The sequence below is a fragment of the Protopterus annectens genome, chromosome 3.part1 (assembly GCF_019279795.1).
Source record: "Protopterus annectens isolate FY-2018-M chromosome 3.part1, PAN1.0, whole genome shotgun sequence".
Classification (NCBI taxonomy): domain Eukaryota; kingdom Metazoa; phylum Chordata; order Ceratodontiformes; family Protopteridae; genus Protopterus; species Protopterus annectens.
This window is the reverse complement of record NC_056732.1, coordinates 217,785,192-217,805,417: the sequence shown is the minus strand read 5'-3', so window position 1 is coordinate 217,805,417 and position 20,226 is coordinate 217,785,192. Positions and strand designations below refer to the sequence as shown.

At 41.9% G+C, this 20,226-nt stretch overlaps 1 protein-coding gene across 1 annotated transcript in view; it reads left to right on the top strand.

Annotated features, from left to right (window-relative positions):
• DNAJC13 (DnaJ heat shock protein family (Hsp40) member C13) overlaps positions 1–20,226 on the top strand; it is a gene marked incomplete in the record, with an annotated part of 3,140,357 nt that overhangs the window by 1,608,088 nt on the left and 1,512,043 nt on the right. The window contains 1 exon segment of the mRNA XM_044066722.1: positions 8,600–8,662. Coding sequence (XP_043922657.1) covers positions 8,600–8,662 — 63 coding nt within the window.

Genomic DNA, 20,226 nt, shown 5'->3' with positions numbered 1-20,226 from the left:
CTTCAGTGGTATCCGACAGTCTGGCTTTTCAGCATTGTCATCCTCTGGAGTGTTTCATTCTCTTGCCTTGTCTCAAACAAGAATTTCTGTGGTGGATTCATTAGATGCCAGGCCTACCTTTTTAAGCTCCTTCCCCCACTCAGGAACTGTGTACAAATGTTTCAGGTCTATGTTGGGAGGCGTCTTCCAACAACATCAAGGTCCAAGGAGTGTGGTGTCCGTAACCAGTGGAGGGAACACATCACTATCAACATCAGAGAGATTTGGACCCTGCTTTTGGCTCTCTAAGCCCTGCATTCCATTTTTCCTCTCAGGGTTTACATAGACAACGCCACTGTCCTAAGTAGACAAACAAGGGACATAAAGTCATGCCTACTTTGCAGATTAGCTGTTATTGTTTGCAAGTTTGCAATCTGTCGTCATCTGATCCTTCAGACAATTTACGTTCCTTGACAGCACAATCTTGTGGCAGTGAGTGCCGGTCCAGGGCAATTCCTCACATATGGATGCATCACAGAGAGGTCTTCCTGTGCATTATCCATTGTTGTCAAGCAGATCTGTCTGTCTCTCTCTAAACAGCCAGCTTCCCAGGGATGTTAAATCCTGTGGCTTGAAAAGTGGACATCATGCCTTTTTTTCTGGAAGGGGATTTTTTTTTATGCTTGTCTCTCTCTCCCTGTTACCCAGTATCCTACACAAGGTCATGTGGGTCAAGCCTGGCATCTTGTTTGTGACTTCCTTTTGGCCTGGACAGCATTGGTTCTCCCTTCTGTTTCATCTAGCTAAGGGCAGTCATCGCAAGTTACCTCAAAGGACTGATGATCTCACACAGGACAAGGGCTTTTATATTCAACCTTATTTGCTTGCCCTACATTTAGCTCTTTGGGTGGTAGTTTTTATTTCTTTTTGACAACAGTTTCTTGAGGATAGTTTTGGGGTTTTGCAGGAGGCCAGAAAACCCACTGCTAGAAAGTCCTGTGTTGCTAAAAGGAAAAAAAAATTCTCATCGGTGTCAAGTATGAACAGGATCCTCTTTTAGTAGGTATTTCTACTGTTCGATTTTGTTTGTGAGCTGCTGAATTCTCAGCTGGCATACTCTTGCATTGAGGCTGATTTACCAGCCATTTCTATTTATCTATCATTGGATTCACCACTTTCCTCTAGATTTGAAGTTAAACAACTTTTAATTGGTGTACTTCACCTTAGCCCCCCCCCCCCAAAAAAGCCCATTCCACTTTCTTGGGACAGTGCAGTTGTGTCACGGTTATTATATTTCCTGCCATGCAGAAGTCCATGACCTTCCTGATTTCTCGAGTCTTTACATCAACTCTAGCCGACGGATGTCTAGCATTTGTATGTCAGCACCATCTTCAGTCTTTCTAAACAGAGAACAAGTAATCTGATGCCTGAGGACAGCATGATCTCCCCCGTTGTATGCAATTGAGTAAAAAGGAAGCAAAACCTTGGCAGAGGGGGGGATGATGAGGATCAGAGGAATGTCTGCAGGGAACTCCTCGACCTCTTGCCCAGTAATGGAGGGGACAAACAGTCAGCAGGAGGGGTTGGAGGATGGGAGTTTCTACTTCAACACTGATCTACTGTAACTTATACAATTATGGTAAGTGGGACACAACTGTATTACATTCTTTGTAGTCCCTGTTACAGTACTGATTCTTGAGAGGACTCACAAAGCTAAAAATTGGGTGGCAGTTTGTCTGTATGACCTTAAGAAAAAAGATGCAAGATGAACAAAACCTGCTCTAGCCCTGAAGGCATTACCCAGTGTTTTGTGAAGGTGTGCACTAAGTTCCATGTGACTTCCTCTAGGGTGGCCTGTGTTGGAACTCCTTTGAGGAAAGCAGTAGTAGTCTCCCCTTACCTGATCGAGTGGGCTTTAAAATGCCCAGGTAAATCTTTTCCATGGTGTGAGTAACAGAATTTAAATGATCTCTAAATGGATAGCTAACTTAATTGTTTGGAGACAGGTTTTCCCTCTTTGCCATCTGTGAAAGCCACCAGCATGTGTTGTTCTGTTACAGCATTTTTCTATGTCTGGATATTATCTGATCTGCCTATGCACATCCAGGGTATAAAGGACTTGCGCTGCCCTGTCTTGTGGATTTGGGTGGAAGACTGCTTGATGGATAGACTGGTTTAAAGTAAGTTTTGTTACCACTTCAGGCATAAAGGCTGGGCTTGTTCTGTGTGTGACCCTATCCCTGTGGAAGACTGTGAAAGGTTCTTGGTACATGAGGACTTGTAACTCAAACTTTCCTCACAGAAGTCAGAGCTATGAGGATGGTAGTTTTCCTGGTGAGCATCTTTAGTGAGCCAGTGGCAGCTGGAGGTTCAGTGGGAGGCAGAGTTAGAATTTCTAAAACATAATTTAGTTCAAAAGGTAAAATGGGGTTCCTGTTGGGTGGTCTCAAGTAAATCACCCATTTTAGAAAGTGTTTCTTGTGGGGAATGTAAGATAGGTGAAACATTCAAGCAAGTTGAAATTGCAGATGCATGTAATTTAATGCTGGAATAAGAAAGGCGTAGTGCAAATAGGCTTGACGGCTACTATAAGACTGAGTTAATGTCTGCTTGAGTAAGGTCAGTGTCATTGCTGTGGCACCAGGTGGAGAATCTTTTTCACTTTGCCAAATAATGATGTCTTGATATTGGGTTTGCTTGCTTCCCTTATAATGGAGAGCACCTCCTTGGAGAAAGAAGCCAATCTAGGTGTCAAATCCCAATCCTCCAGGCAATTAACTTGAGGGTGGCTAGGTGGGGATGAAAGACTGACCCCGTGACCTGGATGAGGAACTCTATTTCCGTGGTAGGGTGGGGAATCTCCCCTTGCTGACTATTGGGGCTAGTAGGATCATGCTGGGTCTGTCCTCCCTTATTTTTGTTAGCACCCTGAGAATCGGGGGCAAGAGCGGGAATGCATACAGGAAGCAGTTTGTCCATGTGAAGAAGACTGCATCTGTCTTCCAAGCTCCTGTCTATTGTGTTCTGGAGTAGAACTTCTGTAGTTGCTTGTTCTGGAGAGTGGCAAACAGGTCTGTAGAGGGGATCTCCCACTCTATGGTCAGATCCAAGAAAACCTCTTTTTTTCAGTATCCATTCAGTAGTGTCTAGAAGGTCCTTGCTTAGAGAATCTGCTTGAGCATTGCTGTGGCCTAGAATTTAAGAGGCTATGAGGATTAGGCCCCATCTCTTGAACCATCATCCAGATTTTCCTGGCAAGGCAGCACAAGGGGTAGGACAAAGTTCCCCCTTGTTAATGTAACACAACTGTGGTGGTGGTGTCAGCCCATATTTACAGTGTCCCTGGGCTTAAGAATTGTCAAAAGGTTTTTACAGCCAGGTAAACTGGTAGTAACTCCTTTTGGTTTATATGCAACTTCCTTTGCTTTAGGAACCAAATGCTTTGTACTTTCAGGGGACCTGAATGAACTCTCCAAGCTGTGTGTGAGCTGTCCTTAGTGATAGTCTTATCTGCTTCTGACAGAGTGAAGTTTGCTCCTGGGTCATTTTGTATAATGTTCTTCCACCAGAGTAGTCTCTTGTCAGGCATGGGAGGAGAGGCAGCAGGGTCCCCAAGTGTTGGGAGTATTGTTCCCAGACATTTTTTGGAACCATTGACGATTTCTCAGGAGCAGCTTTCCAAATGGGATAATGAGGATGCATGATGCCACGTATCCCAGGATCCGCGGGAATTATCTTGCAGTGATGAGCAGCTTTTAGAAGCCGACTGTCAGGTAGCCTGTTAAGATCACAGTCTAGTCCTGGGGAAGAAAGGTTTTCTGTTAAACAGAGTCTTTGATGGCTCCCCAGCAAAAGGATTCTTGTTTGAGGGAGAGTTTGAGATTTTTGAGGATTTAGTGTGAGACCTACCTTCTAAAAACAGTCTACAGTGATCTTTAAGGTGTTCAGGGTCCCTGAAGTGGAACTTCCCGGAATAAGACAGTCATTTAAGTAGGATTAAATATGGACACCTTGAGTTCTTCAATGTGCTGTCAGAGGAGCTAAGCATTTTGTGAAAACTCTGGGTGCAGTAGGTATCCCAAATGGTAAAGCACAGACCAGGAAGTGGGAGCCTGTTTTAAATCTTAGGCACATTCTCTGACAGTCTGCTATGAGGACGTGGAGGTAAGGATTTTTTAGTTCTATGGAGACCATGGAGGCATCTTGGAAGATCATAGGCACAGTAAATTCTGCTACTTAAGCATCATGAATTTTGGGATGTTAACAAACTTGTTTACCTTTGAGAGATCCAAAATGGGTCTCTTAAGTGCCCTTTTTTTTTGGACTAGAAAAATCCGTGAGTAGAAGCCTTTACCTTCTTGTGCTTGAGAGACAGTCAGTCCTTGTTGACGTAGCTTCCTGAGGATAGGTGGTTAAAGACTTTCATGCTCATTTGGTGGTTTTGAAATGCTCAAAATAGGTGAAATTTCTCTGAACTGAATATAGTATCCCTTCATTATGATGCTGAGGACCCATCGGTCCCTGATGGCTTTCCACTGGTTTAGGAAGGAGAGTTTCCCTGCTAGGGGTCTGGGAGGAATGGGAAGGGGTTAAGAAGGGAGGAGTGGAGCAAAGTCACAGTTACTTTCGGTGCTGATGGGTTCCTTGGAGCCCCTTGCTCTGAGATTTTTCTGGTTGCCATCTCCTAGACTGTCTTTTACCATGGGAAGACCTCCCCTTGTCTTGCCTAGGTGAGATGGACCAAGGTTTTGAGAAGTAGTTCTTGTTGTACCTTGGAGTCGCAGAGGTAAAATTCTTTAACAGTTTTAATTTGCTTCCCTTTTTTGTCCAGTTCTGCCGGGGGCTGGCTTCTGAACTATCCATGTCTGCAGATGACAGAACTTGTGGCAGCTGTTCTGTAAGAAGCATTTAAGGCAGCAACATGACCAAATCACATAGAGCCATATTTTACACTCCTGAGTGGCCTGCCCTGCCATGGCATGCAGTCTTTGATCCGTGGTCTCCTATCTTGAGGATATCTCTCACCACAGTAGATGTCCAAAGCAGTTGGTCTGTACAACTCTTAGAGTATGCGCTGCTGCTACAGCTTCATTCATTGGTGAGTTTGAGATGGAAACCCTCAGCATGTTTTTCGGAGGTGGAAAAAAAACTGAGAGGCAGAGAGAACATGCAAACTCCATGCAGGCATTGGCAAGAGGTCAGGATTGAACCTTGTATATCGGAGGTGAAGACCTTAACCATTATGCCAGCTGGTCTCTAACTATTCTAGTGAAAGCCATCACCAGGAACCAGTGGGTCCTCAACATCATAGAGAAGGGGTACTATATTATGAAGCATCATAACCACATTTTAAGGAGCATCTAGAGACTTATAAAGCTCTCTGGATATCATTTAAGTTTCCTTGGAGCTTACCTCAGCTAGGATTTTGTCTTGAAGAGATTCCAGGTACTTAAGTATATGGACTTGACTGGTCAAAACTGTCATTGCCAGGGTGGTAGAAGCATAGACTTTCCCAGATCTGTCTAGTAATCTGCTTTTCCTGTCATTAGGCAGGGGATGTCTTGTAGGCCCTTTTAATATACCTTTAGTAGATTCAGTGCATGCAACAGAAAAATCAGTGTTCAGATTTTTATAGAGGTGCTTATGAGTTTCCAGCAGACTGTAAAATCTGTCTGGTTTCTGCAGGGGGTGTGGATGGGATGGGTAGAGAATCAGGGTGTAAACATATGTCTTCAAAGATATTTACTACAACATGCAGTGGAGGAATAGCCAGTTGTCTGGGTGAAAGGAGATTTAGGAGTTACTTATAATGGGTCTGAGCCTGGGAGAAGTGCTTACTTTCCCAGCTGAAAGTCTCCTTCATTCTATGCAGGGTATCCCCAAAGGAAAGCCCCTCTTACAGGGGGTTGGATGAGTGTTGTCATCTCAGTGTGGGTAAATTCAAGGTGGTAAGTGTCCAGCATAGACAATTCCTCCTCATCCTCAGAGCTAGCAGAGTCTTCCTCTTCTTGAAAAGCTACTTCCCTGTTCATTTTAGATGCAGGGGTCTTGGAGGTGGATGAAAAAGAGGGCTCTCTAGATTTCATGAAAGCCATAAACTCCTGATCTATTTTAAGGAGGTCTTGTACTTCAGTATGCATAGAGGTAGTGGTGAAGCAAATTAAGTGATTCACTTAGATATGGTTGTCTGCTTTACAGGAGTGATAGAAGGATGAAGTCGCCTGAACATAACTTTACTTGTGACTTCTGTAGTCAGGGAAGACAAGGATCCTCTTTCAGCAGACATGGTACAGACATCGGAAGTTGACGCCTGCCGAATGACCTCAGACCCAACTGATGTGAGCCATTCTGGCATTCAAAGATAGGACAGAAGCTATGTCTGCCTGCCAGGGGGTCACACCAAAGGGTTTGGGCCTACAAGTCACTGGACCAGGAGTGCTGCAAAGACATCTCACCTAGGTCGTGGGATGACTTAGGAATGGTATTTGGAGTTTGTTTGGAAACGTGAGAGTCCTTAACCTTTTTGTCCTTGCATCGTTAAATTTACTCATCTCTTGATTTCTTTGCTGGTGGCCTTTGAACCCTGAATATGAACAGCCAGTTCAGTTTTACGTGAACCAGGTGGATTATTTTTAGGAAAATAGAACTTGAGTTCATATCCTTTGCTGTTTGGAAGAAAGACCAACCATTGCCAAGCAACCCCTTCCAAATGGATTTTAAACTCCCATGAGCCTTCCCTTTGAAAAGGTCATCATAGGCACACCACTAGCTCATGTATGCCAGACAGAAATGTCTGTTGCAGATAGCCATTCACACATTCACAAAGCATTATTACATAAGTATGACTCTAGAAATCAAGCTTCCTTTGTACTTCAGTACTTTACATTTTGCTCTTCTAAGATTTTTTGTCTTCCAATTCATCTCATTTCTGGAGTTTTACTTCATTTTGATTCTTCTGTTGTAAGATTTAAGTGGAAGAGGCACCCTGTGCTGTTTTTCATTTAGTGTGTGAGCTGCTGAGACCTACCTCAGACACCTGTATTGTTTGGGTCACAGTTATATTCAGGGGTTTGTCTCCTTTATTTTTGTCTGTCCTGTTCTTGAGGAAAGCAGGACTGTGGTTCAGCATCATCTGGTTATACAATTCATAAAATTATTGTACATATATTTACCTGGTTGGGAAGTGAACTTCATGACTGAGCATGACTCTCTTCTATTTGAACCTGGAGGTTCAGTGATTGTGTTATTGTCTATTTGGGAAACTTTTTATGATGGCTATCATGTCTACTTACAGGATTTCAAAACTTTTGATTAGGGTCTTTCACGCAGTTTAGTTCTCCAATAATAGTAATCAACATTCTCTCCTGTGATGCTTGAATGCGTCTTGAACAATTTGCCTCTGTGTATTCTTTCCTGGGCAGGAGTCCATGGTGGGAGAGGGGAAAGGAGATCCTGCACTCCCTAGATGTGCATTGTTAAAGTTTAGCTGAAAAAGAATCTACAAGTTCAGGCAGTGAGGTATCTGTTGCTTGTCTTTTCAAAAAGGAAGAAGCTTCCATTGGCTAAATTAACTGCATTGCTAACTATATTTTCCTTAATCTAAGAGCCACTGGAGAATGCTCTTCTCAGAGGCCACCCTATCGTTGGTGCCTGCTTCTAGTGCTTCTTTGAAGAATACATCCATTGCTGACATTGTTACTGGTTCACACCTTCACCAACCATTGTTGGTTGGATTGTATGATTCCACAATTTAGGTAATTTTTGACCCTTCATTATTAGTGGACTTTTTTTTTTTGCCCCTCCCTGGCTTCAGACTGCTGGAGGGTTTCAAACCTGTGTGGAATTCTTCACAGCAGTCAGTCTACTGAGGATAGGAATTTAGTGTCAGGTGTAACAGATGTTTACTCACCATGTCTGTCTGTCTTTGAGGCAGCCCTCATCAATGAATACTGGTACTCTTCCATTCCCATTATCACCATCTTTGAATGGCCAACTCTCCGGGGATGTTGTTGGAGTTCCCTGTAATTCGGGCAGGTATATATTTGTATATTTCTATATGCTGTTTTCATTTATATCTTAGTTTGTGCTTCATCATCCATTGAGGCTTAACTGATGGATATAGGGGCTAAGCACGCTGCACTAGACCTGAATGACGCATCACAGTATGAGCACAAGGGAGATGCTTAAACTAGATGGACACAGAGCTTGTTTCCATTGCACACATATTCCTATGCATGTTGATCATGCACAAGGATGGGTGCTATATAGCTTAATTTGGGCATGTCATTCCATGATCCTAAGGGGGAGGCACAAGCACTGTGAAGTTCAGGAGATAAGTGGAAGAAAAAAATAGAGTAGGAGACAGCAGTAAAGTGAACCCATCTGTCAAACTGGTGAGGGTTATTCTGTCACAGATAAACTGATATTGAGTGCATATCTTTTATATTTTCTAGATGGATGCAAAAAGATCTGACATTTGGACTATAGACTTAATGGAGATGATGAAGTGCTGTACAATGAGTTTTGTTAAGGCTTGGCCTTTTTGAGTCGACTGTTTGTGTAACTTGAAAGATGTTCCTGTCAGAACGATTGACTGTGTGCTTTATTTCTGTTTTAACAGTGCACAGACAGACTGGAACGTGACAGGCTAATTTTGTTCTTAAACAGACTGATTCTTAACAAGGTAAGTAGTGTTAATGTTTAAACTGATTCATTGTACACATGATCTTAAAGTAGTGAACAGTCATTTTAGTTTCAGTTAGTGCTTCCTTTAATACGTACTTATTGAAACAGTCTTCAGTTCCATTTAAAACATTGCTGTAGTTGTGGCATGCTCCTCAGTGTTTTTCCTCCTCATCGTGTTGAGCATAATTCCTACATCCTAAAAACATTGTGGATGGAGCTTTCGTATCTTCCATTTTCTGTAATATAATTTAAACCGTGAAATGTATATCAATTCATAATGTTTTCATTCTGTGATAACCAGGTTGAGTAGTTACTGTTATCAGCTATTCAAGTGTATTCCAAAGGGTACTCTTGTCAAAGTTGACTTCATGACTTTCACTGCATGTATAACATGACACCATTTTTTACACAGATGTCTTTATTTAAAACATTTCCTTCAATTAAGTTGGAAATGTTTAAACAGGAGGTAGTTGCACATTCCCTTATTTCCTGGTGAGCTTTTGGAGCCATCGTTAGAATACAAGAACTGTAGTTATCATGGACTTCCTAGCTCTACTATTAAGTACTCTTTTTCAGTAGATCTGATGTTTATTTTTGTCTGATTCAACACATGGATTGTCGGATCCAATTGGATCTACCCTTCAGCATCATTCCTGAAGCTTTTCAATGCAGGACTCTGACTCCTCCTCTATCCATAAGTCCTTCCACTCCACATTAGTACCTCAGATCTAGTTTGCTGCCTGATGCATCAGAAGTATTCTACCAGGGCTCCTGCTATTAGACAAGTATTTCCTTTCTGTTCAGTAAAATCTCCTGTTGTGCCAAGAGTTTTGTCTGTCCAGCTTTATTTCTACAGAATGTATATGTTTGTGTGTATATATATATATATATATATATATATATATCCATTCCTGCTGGCAGAAAAGCTGAATGTTATGGGTCTTCCTTCTCCACAGTTAGGGTCTTTTCACTCTGCGGCCTTCTCTTCATCTGTTGTTGCCAGATCGCCTCCTACAAAACAAGACACAAGCAAGAACAAAGATTAAGATAAAAAGAGAAAAGTGAGAGAGAAAGTCTGGAATAGGAGAAAAGTGGAAAAGAAATATTAGAAAAAACTATGAAAAAGTCTCTGGATCCCAGTTCTTTGGCCAGTCGGAATCCAAAAACTCCAAGGAAATCGGAGCAGTCATTTTCTCTGGTCTGATCTTCCTCACCAAAACTCCGGTTCTCCCCAGAACTGGAGAGTCTGAAACTGTATTCTCCCATCCTCCAACAGAAAAGATATTTGAGACCACCTTCATTGGCTTCTTCTGTTCGATCATCTAGAAGCCTTACTAAACAAGACATCAGTAGAATGCTGAGGATGTTTCTGAACACAAAAATCCAACTTTGGGTTCTCTCAGTGCCATCACCTCTGAACGTGCTGAGTGCTGGTCTAACTACCCCTACTCTAATTTCTACAGTACCGATCCATCCCTTGGACCTGGTTATTCTGAATCCAGCTTGCCCTGATGTGGCTTTGTCAGAGCCGTCAGTTTGAGGTGCTTCAACTCCAACAGCATCCCTGTCTCTCTTGACTTTGATACGTTTCGATCAGGGGGAGTTTGTGAGCCAAAGTATTTCTTCCAGGACATGAGGGGATGAGTTGGCTCTGAGACTTTTGCAGCCATCTCTCAGGGCCTCAAATCAGAGATTGGCCTGGGTGTCCAGACCCATCAGGACCAGATCTCCTCCTCCTCCTTCAGAGAAAGTTCATTTGGGACAGATTGCACCTTTGGCTTCAAGACTGTTTAGAGGGTTTTGGCTGTGCTCAGAAACAAGGCATTTACCACTCAGATCAGTTCCACCCAAACTTCATATGGATTCTGCTTCTTCCTGTCATTCTGTCCAGCAAGGACAGTCAGTATCACAGGCATCTAAGACTGCTTACCTCTTGAGCTCCCAGTCTAATTCTGAACTGTCTGATTGCTCACCCGTACAGGTCCACAAGAAACAGTTGTGCAAATGGAAGTATATAGACTTCTTTCCAGAGGCTCTGACTGAAGAGACAGACTTGGTTGAAGGGGAGGGTTCTTCTCAGTTACCCTGGGAAGACATCCCCTTCGGTGAGATCCCTTAATTGCTAAAAACAATGAGGGGGTTGGCTCAACTTTATTCTTGGTATTACCAACCATTGATCCCTTTATTGATCTCACGACTCAGCAGGCATGAAAGGACACTAATGTGATGGAACCAATACCTAAGAAACCAGAAAAAAATCTTGGCAGCATCGACAAACATTGGAGCAAAGCTCCACCAGTGGATGCCATGGTGGTAGTAGCAGCCACCAAGAAGGAAGTATTGGAAAAAAGTTCCTTTGTGCCCCCCCCCCCCCCAAACAGGGAGTCTAAGGCATTAGATAGATTGAGGAACCAGACATGCTCTTCAGCAACCTTTGCATCAGAGTGCTGAACTACTTAGTTCATGCCACGTTTTCAGCGGGACTTGACCAAAGAGCTTTCCAAGTCTGTCTCAGGTAATCTACCTGCAGATGTTCAGAAGGCTGTTGACTCCCAACTGTCTACTCTTCAGTCTATATCAAATGTGTCCAAATGCCTGCTCTCTAATGCATCTGATGGCATAGCTAGGGCAGTGGGCACTGACATGCCTGGATGTGCCTTTGTAATTTTGTGGAAGGCTTTAAGATGTCCTTCATTAATACCCCATTTGATCGTTCCACACTCTTTGAACCAAAGGTAAAAAAAACATTAACCAGGAGTCAACAAGATGGTAAAACACACTGCAGTGGGAATCCGTTTCTCTATCCTGTTAAGGACATTATGTGGGAATCAGAGGGATGGCAAGAAGATGTGGTTCCAGAAATCACAAGACTATTATCAGGATGCTGCTGGGGACAGACTTGCTCATGGCAGATGAGGTGATAACTCAAATAGGTATTGCCCAAGAGGCAGAGGTGGACTGCAAAACTAGGGCTTTCATGGTCCATTCACTGAAAAAGCCTACAGGATCTCTTGAAAGGTTGCCCAACCATTGCACTTTGTTGGCAGTCAGAGGTGTTTATCCATGCACTAGCCAAGCAAAGCATAACATCAGATTCTTGGGTGCTCAGAATTACATCCCAAAGCTATTCAGTTCCCTTTTTCTGCAACTCAACAAAGAAAAAAGTAGTTCCTGACATTCCACACAATCCAGTGGGAACCTGCAGCAGCAGAAATTTCCAAGCTGTTAAAGAAAACTGATCCATCCATTTCCACAAGACCAGTTAGAGTCCAGTCTATTCCAGGCTCCTTTAAGTATCCAAAGAAGACAGACAACCTCAGATCCATTGTGGATCTAGCCATCTAAGTAAGTCTGTACGATGGATACATTTCTGGATGATCACATTTCTGTCCATATTGCCTCTTTTGGGGAAGGACAATTGGATGTGCTGCATAGATCTCCAGGATGAATACTGTCATATAATGATAGAGAAGCTTTCCAGGAGAATCCACCATTTACAGCTGGTAGCCAGTCATTACCAATTCAGTGTGCTCCCCTTTAGCCTCACTACATTCCCTAGGGGGGTTTATCAAAGCATTGGCAGTGTGCCTACTAGGGATCCAGGTTTTCCATCTCTCGATGATTGGCTCCTCATTGCTACTTCCAGGAATCTGCTGTTGCATCTTCTGGCCCTCTTGCACAACTTAATGCAGAATTTAAGAATCACAATAAACTGACGCAAGAGTCACCTACTGCCATCACAAAAATAGAATTCACTGGATGCCGCCTAAATACACCTGTATAAATTGCCAAATGCTAGAGTGCTCTCCCTTCATCTGGTGGCTTCACAAGTACTTCAACATCCATCACCCCCAGCAAGACTAATTCTACAACTTTAAAGCCTTATGGTCTCAACAGTCATGCTAGTTCCACTAGCCAGATTTCACATGAGTGTACTTTAGTGTAATCTGTTCAGTGGTCACAAAGCATTCGTTCATTACACACCAAAATTCACATTACTCAAATATGCAAGGATCATATCAGTTGGTGGAGTAAGTTTCCATCAGTGACAGCAGGTCAGACCTTTTGCCAGATCAACCACAGGCTGTTGTAACAGTGAACACTTCCCTTCTCAGGTGGGAGAGTCATTTCAAAGGGAGGATGGTCTAAGTTTCTTGGGCACATCTAGAGGCCAATCTTCACATCAGTGTCTTTGAGATGAGGGCAGTCCTGCTGTTGTTGTAGGACTTTTAAGGACTTCCTCCCTGGGGGGTGTGATTTCTATCCAGGCAGACAACATGACAGTAGCCTGGTACAGCAACAGACTGGGAGGAACTCGCTTGTACCCTCTGTGGCAGGAAGCCATGAGAGTATGGTAGTGGTCGATGTCTTCAAACTGATAGCAATGCACATCACGGGGAATATCTAATGCATTGATGAACAAATTGAGTAGAGCCATCTTAATGACTCACAAATGGTCCCTCAGTGTAGCAGTGGCAGTCTTACTGTAATCTCTTTGCATCTTACCTGAGCAGCAAATGCAGAAGTTGCTTTGACTGATTCCCCCACAGGGGACAGTCACCAAGGGGATGCTGTAATCACAAATGGCTCCCTCGTCTCCCTCATGCATTTCCCTGTTGCTTCTAATGAACAAGTTTATCCAGAAAGCAAGAAGGTTCAAAACCAGAATGATCCTCATTGCTCCTTTCTGGCCCTGACACGTGATTCTCTTTCCTGTGGCCTCTTCTAGTACAACCACCATGGATGTTTAGTCAGTATTTTTGACTTGCCTGTCTAGATAGCTTCATGGACTTTGGTCCAGAGGAGGCAAACTGCTTGGTTACTCCAGTTGTGACTGTAGCCAGAGTTGCCAAGCTCCTATCATTAGTTGTTCAGATTATGTCAGCTTCTCAAAAGCAATCCACAAAAAAGGTTTACTAAAGCAAATGAAATGATTTTCCTGCTTTGCTATGTCAAAATGCATAGACTGAGACTTTACCACAGCAGCTTTAGTTTCTCCACTGTTAAGGTTCACATGGCTACAATTTCTAATTTTTTACATGGGTCAGTGACACTGCCATAGATCAATTTACAAAACCTTTCTGAGGGGAGCATTTCTTCTACATCCTCCAATTAGAGACCCAGCACCTCTATGGGATATCACTGTTTTGCTCCAGTCCAGGCATTGATTCGATTTCCCTGTGAACAAGCTGCAACGATGGACTTCAAGTTTCTCTCTTGGAAGTCAGTTTTTCTTGTGGCTGTTACATTGGCTAAACAAATTTGAGTTAAAAGCCCTTTCTTGCGCCCCCCCTTGCCTAGTTTTTCACAAAGACAGTTTCCTTAAGAACTAAAGCATCTTTCCTACCTCAGGTGGCATCTGAGACGCACGTAAACCAAATCAATCACTGTTTTTTTCCCAGATTTTCAAACAGCGACTAATGCATTCTACACATGTTGGATGTCCATTGCCAACTTAGATTCTAACTTCACTGGATGAAACCGTTCAGAAAATCGGACCAATTGTTCATTGCTTTTTCTAGAGCTAAATTAGGCAAAGCAGTTTCTAAAGTAACACTTTCAAGATGGTTATCAGAGTGCAAGGATAAGCCCTTTTTACACATACAAAAATACAAATGAAACCCAAAGCTTATTCCACAAGGGCCATTGCTACATCTATAGTCTTTATGAATAAGCTTATTCTTGATGATGATTGTGCTACTGCATCTTGGTCAACAGTACACACTTTTGGGTCACGTGCAAACTGAATGTACAATCTGGATTATGTTCCTGCTTTGCTTCCACCATTCTCTGGAACATTCTTCCTTGATACCATCCAGGTAATAAAAGCTTGGGAATCTGTCTGTTGGACAAAAATAGACAACATCTGATATGAAAGTTATGTACTTAACCATAACAATAGAGCCAGGTCTGGTTTTAATCCGGTTCAACCTCCTTCTCTCTTCAAATCCATCACCTAGTAGCTTCTGGTGACCAAATGCACCTCATTTGTACCCTAAGAACAGGCCTTTCAGGCTTAGATTCATTTTTGGTATGTTATGTAAGGCTTGGTGTCTAGGTTATAAGTTTTATTTTGGTTGGGCAAACTCTATCTGAAGTACTAAGGTGTAGTGGAGAGAATTATAGGTAGGGGAGAAATCTGAGCCCTGGATCCAAAAGCTTCAAGAGTGGTGCCGAGGTTGTATCTGATTGGATCTGACAACCCATGCATTGAACCAGATGAAAATTGGACAACACGGTTGTATCATTATGGTAAGTACATAACTTTCATTTCTTCAACATTGGCTATCCCCTTTTCATCTGTTAACTCATTGTTTCTGTAGTCCTAGTTTTGTAGCCTGCCTTGTTCCATTCAGGCCAATAACTCTCAAAAGGCAGACCACGCACAGGCCTTTTTCACCTGAAACTTGAAAGTATTGAATTTGAGGTATTCATTGTTATGATTAAACACATTGAATGTTGGAAAATTACTTTAGCTGAGTAAAATGTGGAAAGTTGCCTTTTCGGCTGAAAATATCATATTTAATGTTCTTTCTCACTCACAGCTGTAGGCAACTTGTTATTCAGCCTGCTGGCAGTCAGGAATATCATGCTGATTTTATTATTACTGTCTGGTAGTTAAGTAATTAGGTAATTAATTGGGCGTTTATTTCTGAAGCCAGCATGCATTGGGGAGAGGATGCACATCCTCTTTTGGCGCGCACAGCAATATCACATGCCACACTGTGATTGATCATGCACCCATGCTTGTCGCTTCTTTATTGACACAGAATTTGAATTTTGATCCTGATTTTTTTTATGGCACAGTTATCTTGTTTTTTAACTTGAGACAGTTAAGTAATGGACAAATTCTTGTGGCACAGAATTACATGCCAACACCAGCTGTGGTGAGGAGATCTTTTGGTTTACCTCACTACTTGGGCAGTGATTTTACTAGGGAGTGAAGTTGGGGATCATTAGAAGGGTCTTTTACACAACCCCACACCTATGCTGTTGCACTTTTGAAAGGTGAAAGAAGCAGAGGAAAGACATTGGTCATGCCCTCCTGGGCATGACTGTCCAGGAGATACTGTTCTGTCACAATCTCGCTTCAACTAGCAAAGGACTCTAGTTCATGCTTGACTTGTGCATGGTGGGTAATGAAGGGTCTATGAAAGATTTAACCACATTAGCCACATTGAGATGTGCATGTTCCCAGTGTTGTTGAGCACCTTGCGTTTCACGTTCACTTGGTCAGAGCAATATGCAGCCTGCCTCCTTATGGAAAGCAGTCCTTTGAGTTCCCTGTCTGGAGTTTAGTAGTAGCAGTGGTGACTGTGAGGACTCTATGCTGTACTGTCCTTCTCCTTGGTTCGTCAGGGCAAACTGACATAGACTAAGTAGGATCTATTGCTCCTCCTGCATCAGAGCTGGAGTGTCTTTCACATCTGATGGTACCAGGCCTCATAGGGTAAACATATATCATTAGGGAACATGCACCTTTGTCTAGAACAAGCCCAGTTCATGTCTTTTCGGCATCTGCTTTCTTCTGCTGATGCATCCTGTGCACAGATGGCCTATTGCTAAACACTGAGCGTTTGCCCATTGTGCATGAAACCCCATGCGTGTTTGCCATGCACAGGCGTGCTAATTCATGGGCAAGGGTTAAGCTTTTTCTTTCTCTGTCTTGGGCAGACTCTGGGAACTCTGACATTATTTTGGAAACAGAATAAGGAGTCTGCCCTCTTAGTTGCTTACAGATGACATCTTTGGAGCTACCCTTAGCCTTATGAAGTCCATCTTGGACTGGCCTGTAGTCTTCAGTCCTTTCTGTCCGAAATCCCTGAATGAGCATCTTGGGTGGGAGGTGGACAGAAACCTTGGTTTATCTTCCCTTTGGAGCCCATTAGCAAGGATTTTTTATATACAGCAGGTAAGCATATAGATACTGATGCTTCAGAACCCAAGAAGGCTTAAAGCACTATACAAAGTTTATACCTGGGCTTGCTCATGTCTAGGAATTCTAAGGCTGACTCCTAAATCATTTATTCAGTCTACTGTAGATCCCAGAGACCACATCATCTAGTTATTTGATGGTCTGAACCACTGTAGAGAGTAGGTAGTGCTGTGTTTTTTTCTGTAACTTTGGGGCTTAGACCCAAATGTCTGTCTCAACTGTTAAGATTCAGCTCAGGCATAGAAAATCAGGAGCTTGGAAAGCTTTCAGCTCTTGCTGAATATAGACTGAAGGAGCTGCTTAGGATCCTATCCAGGGCTGCCACAGTTGCCTAGCATATCTCTTGCTGTAGATTTGATTGTAGCTGCTTAGGATTCTATCCAGGGCTGCCACAGTTGGCTAACACATCTCTTGTTGTAGATTTGATTGTACAGTAAGCTTTAATATATGTATGCACAAGGTAATGTAGCATAGGTTCTGCTTCTTCAAGAAATAGATCATGCAAGCCATCCTGAAACTCCTCCTGGGGGAATATGTTTTAACTTCTCCCTGTCCTCACAGGAGCGGGACTGACCTCTGAAGATGAAGCAAGACCCTGCTGCTGTTGAGGGCCTACATGACTACTCTCTAGTATATAAATGCTACTGTTAATAATGTGGCCTGCATCTCTGTTTTCCAAGCTTAATTCATGGATCTTTAAAACATTGCATGTTAAGTCACTGTACGTAGAAACTTCACCTTTCCCCTACCTTTAGTTTAACTAGTGGTTGGTCTCATCCCACTCTATTAACTTTCCCTATGTAGTGATGTGCTCTCAATACCTTGATTCCTTTGTCAGTTTTCTCCAGTAATTTCCACCTGCTTTTTGTCTGTTTCCTGTACCCTGTCTTGCAGATATCCCTATTAGCAAAATAACATTTCTATATTTCCTGGGTTGAATTAGTTTTTAGAACACTTCTATAACTTTATGAATGTAATATTCTGTATAGTTTTTTCTGCATCAAGACCCACCAATAGATACATTTACTTACCTTTGTCTTTCTTCTGCATCATCATTGTTCTATTAATGTTAAATGTTTGCCTGTCTTCCACAAAACCACACTGATCCAGATCTATCAATCATAATTACCACACTGATCCAGATCTATCAATCATAATTACCACACTGATCCAGATCTATCAATCATCATTACTTTCTTCACTTCAAAATTCCAGAGGAGTACTGTCTGCTGATGGAAACTTATGTGTTGACTAATTGTACATCACAATTTTTATCCTCATCTCTTACTGTCTTGGCTGTTAATTGTCAAGTCTTATATTTTTCGAATCTACCTGAAAATTAAGACTTCTGTAAATATTTTCATGTGTGCCTGTTTTGGTTTTGCATTTCTGCTACATACAGATTTTCTTAAAATTTCTGAAATGTGTCAATTATCTCTATGGGATCTCTAGCTATTTTTGTCATAGGCTCTTTGACTTTGGGAACAACTCTCTTGAATTTCTCTTGCCAGTTACATGGTACTAAAAGCTTTTTTAATGTGGAGTTTTCAGTAAATAGTTACTTGCCAGCAACCTTTTAAAACTCAAGGGTATTGTCCAAATACTCCCTTAATTTTCCCTTTAACACACTGCAGTTTTCTCTTTTCTTGCTCTATCATATTCCCCTTATTCGGGTATACATCAACCTTTGGTAGCCTTTAGTTCTTACTACTACTTTCCCCCCATCTTTCTCTTATTTCTACTGTTTTTAATTTCTATTTTCATGTTATTACACTCACCACTATCCTTTCTGAAGAAATTTCTAGTTTCCCTTATGACTGTCCAATCATTTCCACAGCTCTTTCCTTAAATTTCTCTCTTTTAGCACTAAAGTCTCATTTTTATTTCATTACCTGCATCTTATTTTAGTTTTATTGTTGTGCGAGTTGAAATAGTTTTTGGATGTTTGTCAAAGCTTTTGCTCAGAAACGCATGCTGCTGTGAAATATAATTACTCATCTAGTCCAACCTATTTATTCTACCTTGGAGAATAATATGTAAATTCAAAATTAATACTACTGAATTCTCATTTTCAGTACCAAGTATTCTCTTTTTTTTTTTTCAGAAATCTAGCCTATTTTTTTTTTCATTTTCTCTTCCAAGTCCCCCAGATATGTCCTTATCAGCCCTGCCCATAAGTAATATTTCTTGCTGCAACCTGATTATTTCTCCTAAAATTCTCTTAAGCCCGGTAATAGTTTTTGGCTGAATATAAATGCATGTCCGTTTTACTAATTCTGCATTGCTAGTAACTTCTTACTACCAAACATCAGCCATTATTAGTGTCATTTTCCCTATTTATCCCTGTTATTACATCACTTTTCTTTTGCCCCTAATATTCTGCTGAAAGTCCTTCCCGAAATCCTTTGTCAAACTCTCATGATCATTTCTATTTAGATGCATCTCCTGCAACATTGCTGTTTGTACTGTGCATTTCTTAATATCATTCAATACATTTTGCTTGTTCTATATACAGTGGATATAAAAAGTGTACACACCCCTGTTAAAATGCCAGGTTTTTGTGATGTAAAAAATTGAGACCACAATAAATCATTTCAAAACTTTTCCCACCTTTAATGTGACCTATAATCTGGAAAAGTCAATCGAAAAACAAATCTGTTAGGGAAAAAGTATTAAAAAATGTACAATAAGCTGGTTGCATAAGTGTGCACACCCTTAAACTAATACTTTGTTGAAGCAACTTTTGATTTAATTACAGCATTCAGTCTCCTTGGGTAGGATTCTTTCAGCATGGCACATCTTGACTAGGCAATATTTGCCCTCACTTCCTTGCAAAAGTGCTCCAAATCTGTCAGATTCTGAGGGTATCTCTTGTGCACAGCCCTCTTCAGGTCACCCCACAGATTTTCTATTGGATTTAGGTCTGGGCTGTGGCTGGGCCATTCCAAAACTTTAATTTTCTTCTGGTGAAGCCATTCTTTTGTTGATTTGTATGTATGCTTGTGGTAATTGTCGTGTTGAAAGGTGAAATTCCTCTTCATCTTCAGCTTTCTAGCATATGCCTGTAGGTTTTGGGCCAAAAGTGACTGTTATTTGGAAGTGTTCATAATTCCCTCCACCTCGACTAAAGCCCCAGTTCCAGCTGAAGAAAAGCAACCCCGAAGCATGATACTACCATCATCATGCTTCACCGTGGGGGTAGTGTTTGTTTGATGATGCAAACTGTTGTTTTTGCACCAGTCTCATCAGACCATAACACATTTTCCCACATGCTTTTGGGAGACTTGATGTATTGTTTTGCAAATTTTAGCTGGGCCTGGATGTTTTTCTGTGTAAGACAAGGCTTCCGTCTTGCAACCCTACCCCATAGTCTAGACATATAGAGAATACGGGAGATTGTTGTCACATGTAGTACACAACCAGTACTTGCCAGAAATTCCTGCAGCTCCTTTAGTGTTGCTGTAGGTCTCTTGGCAGCCTCCCTAACCAGTTTTCGTCTTGACTTTTCATCAATTTTGGAGGGAAGTCCAGTTCTTTGCAATGTCAGTGTTGTCCCACATTTTCTCCACTTTTTGATGACTGTCTCCACTCTGTTCCATGGTATATCCAATGCTGTGGAATTTTTT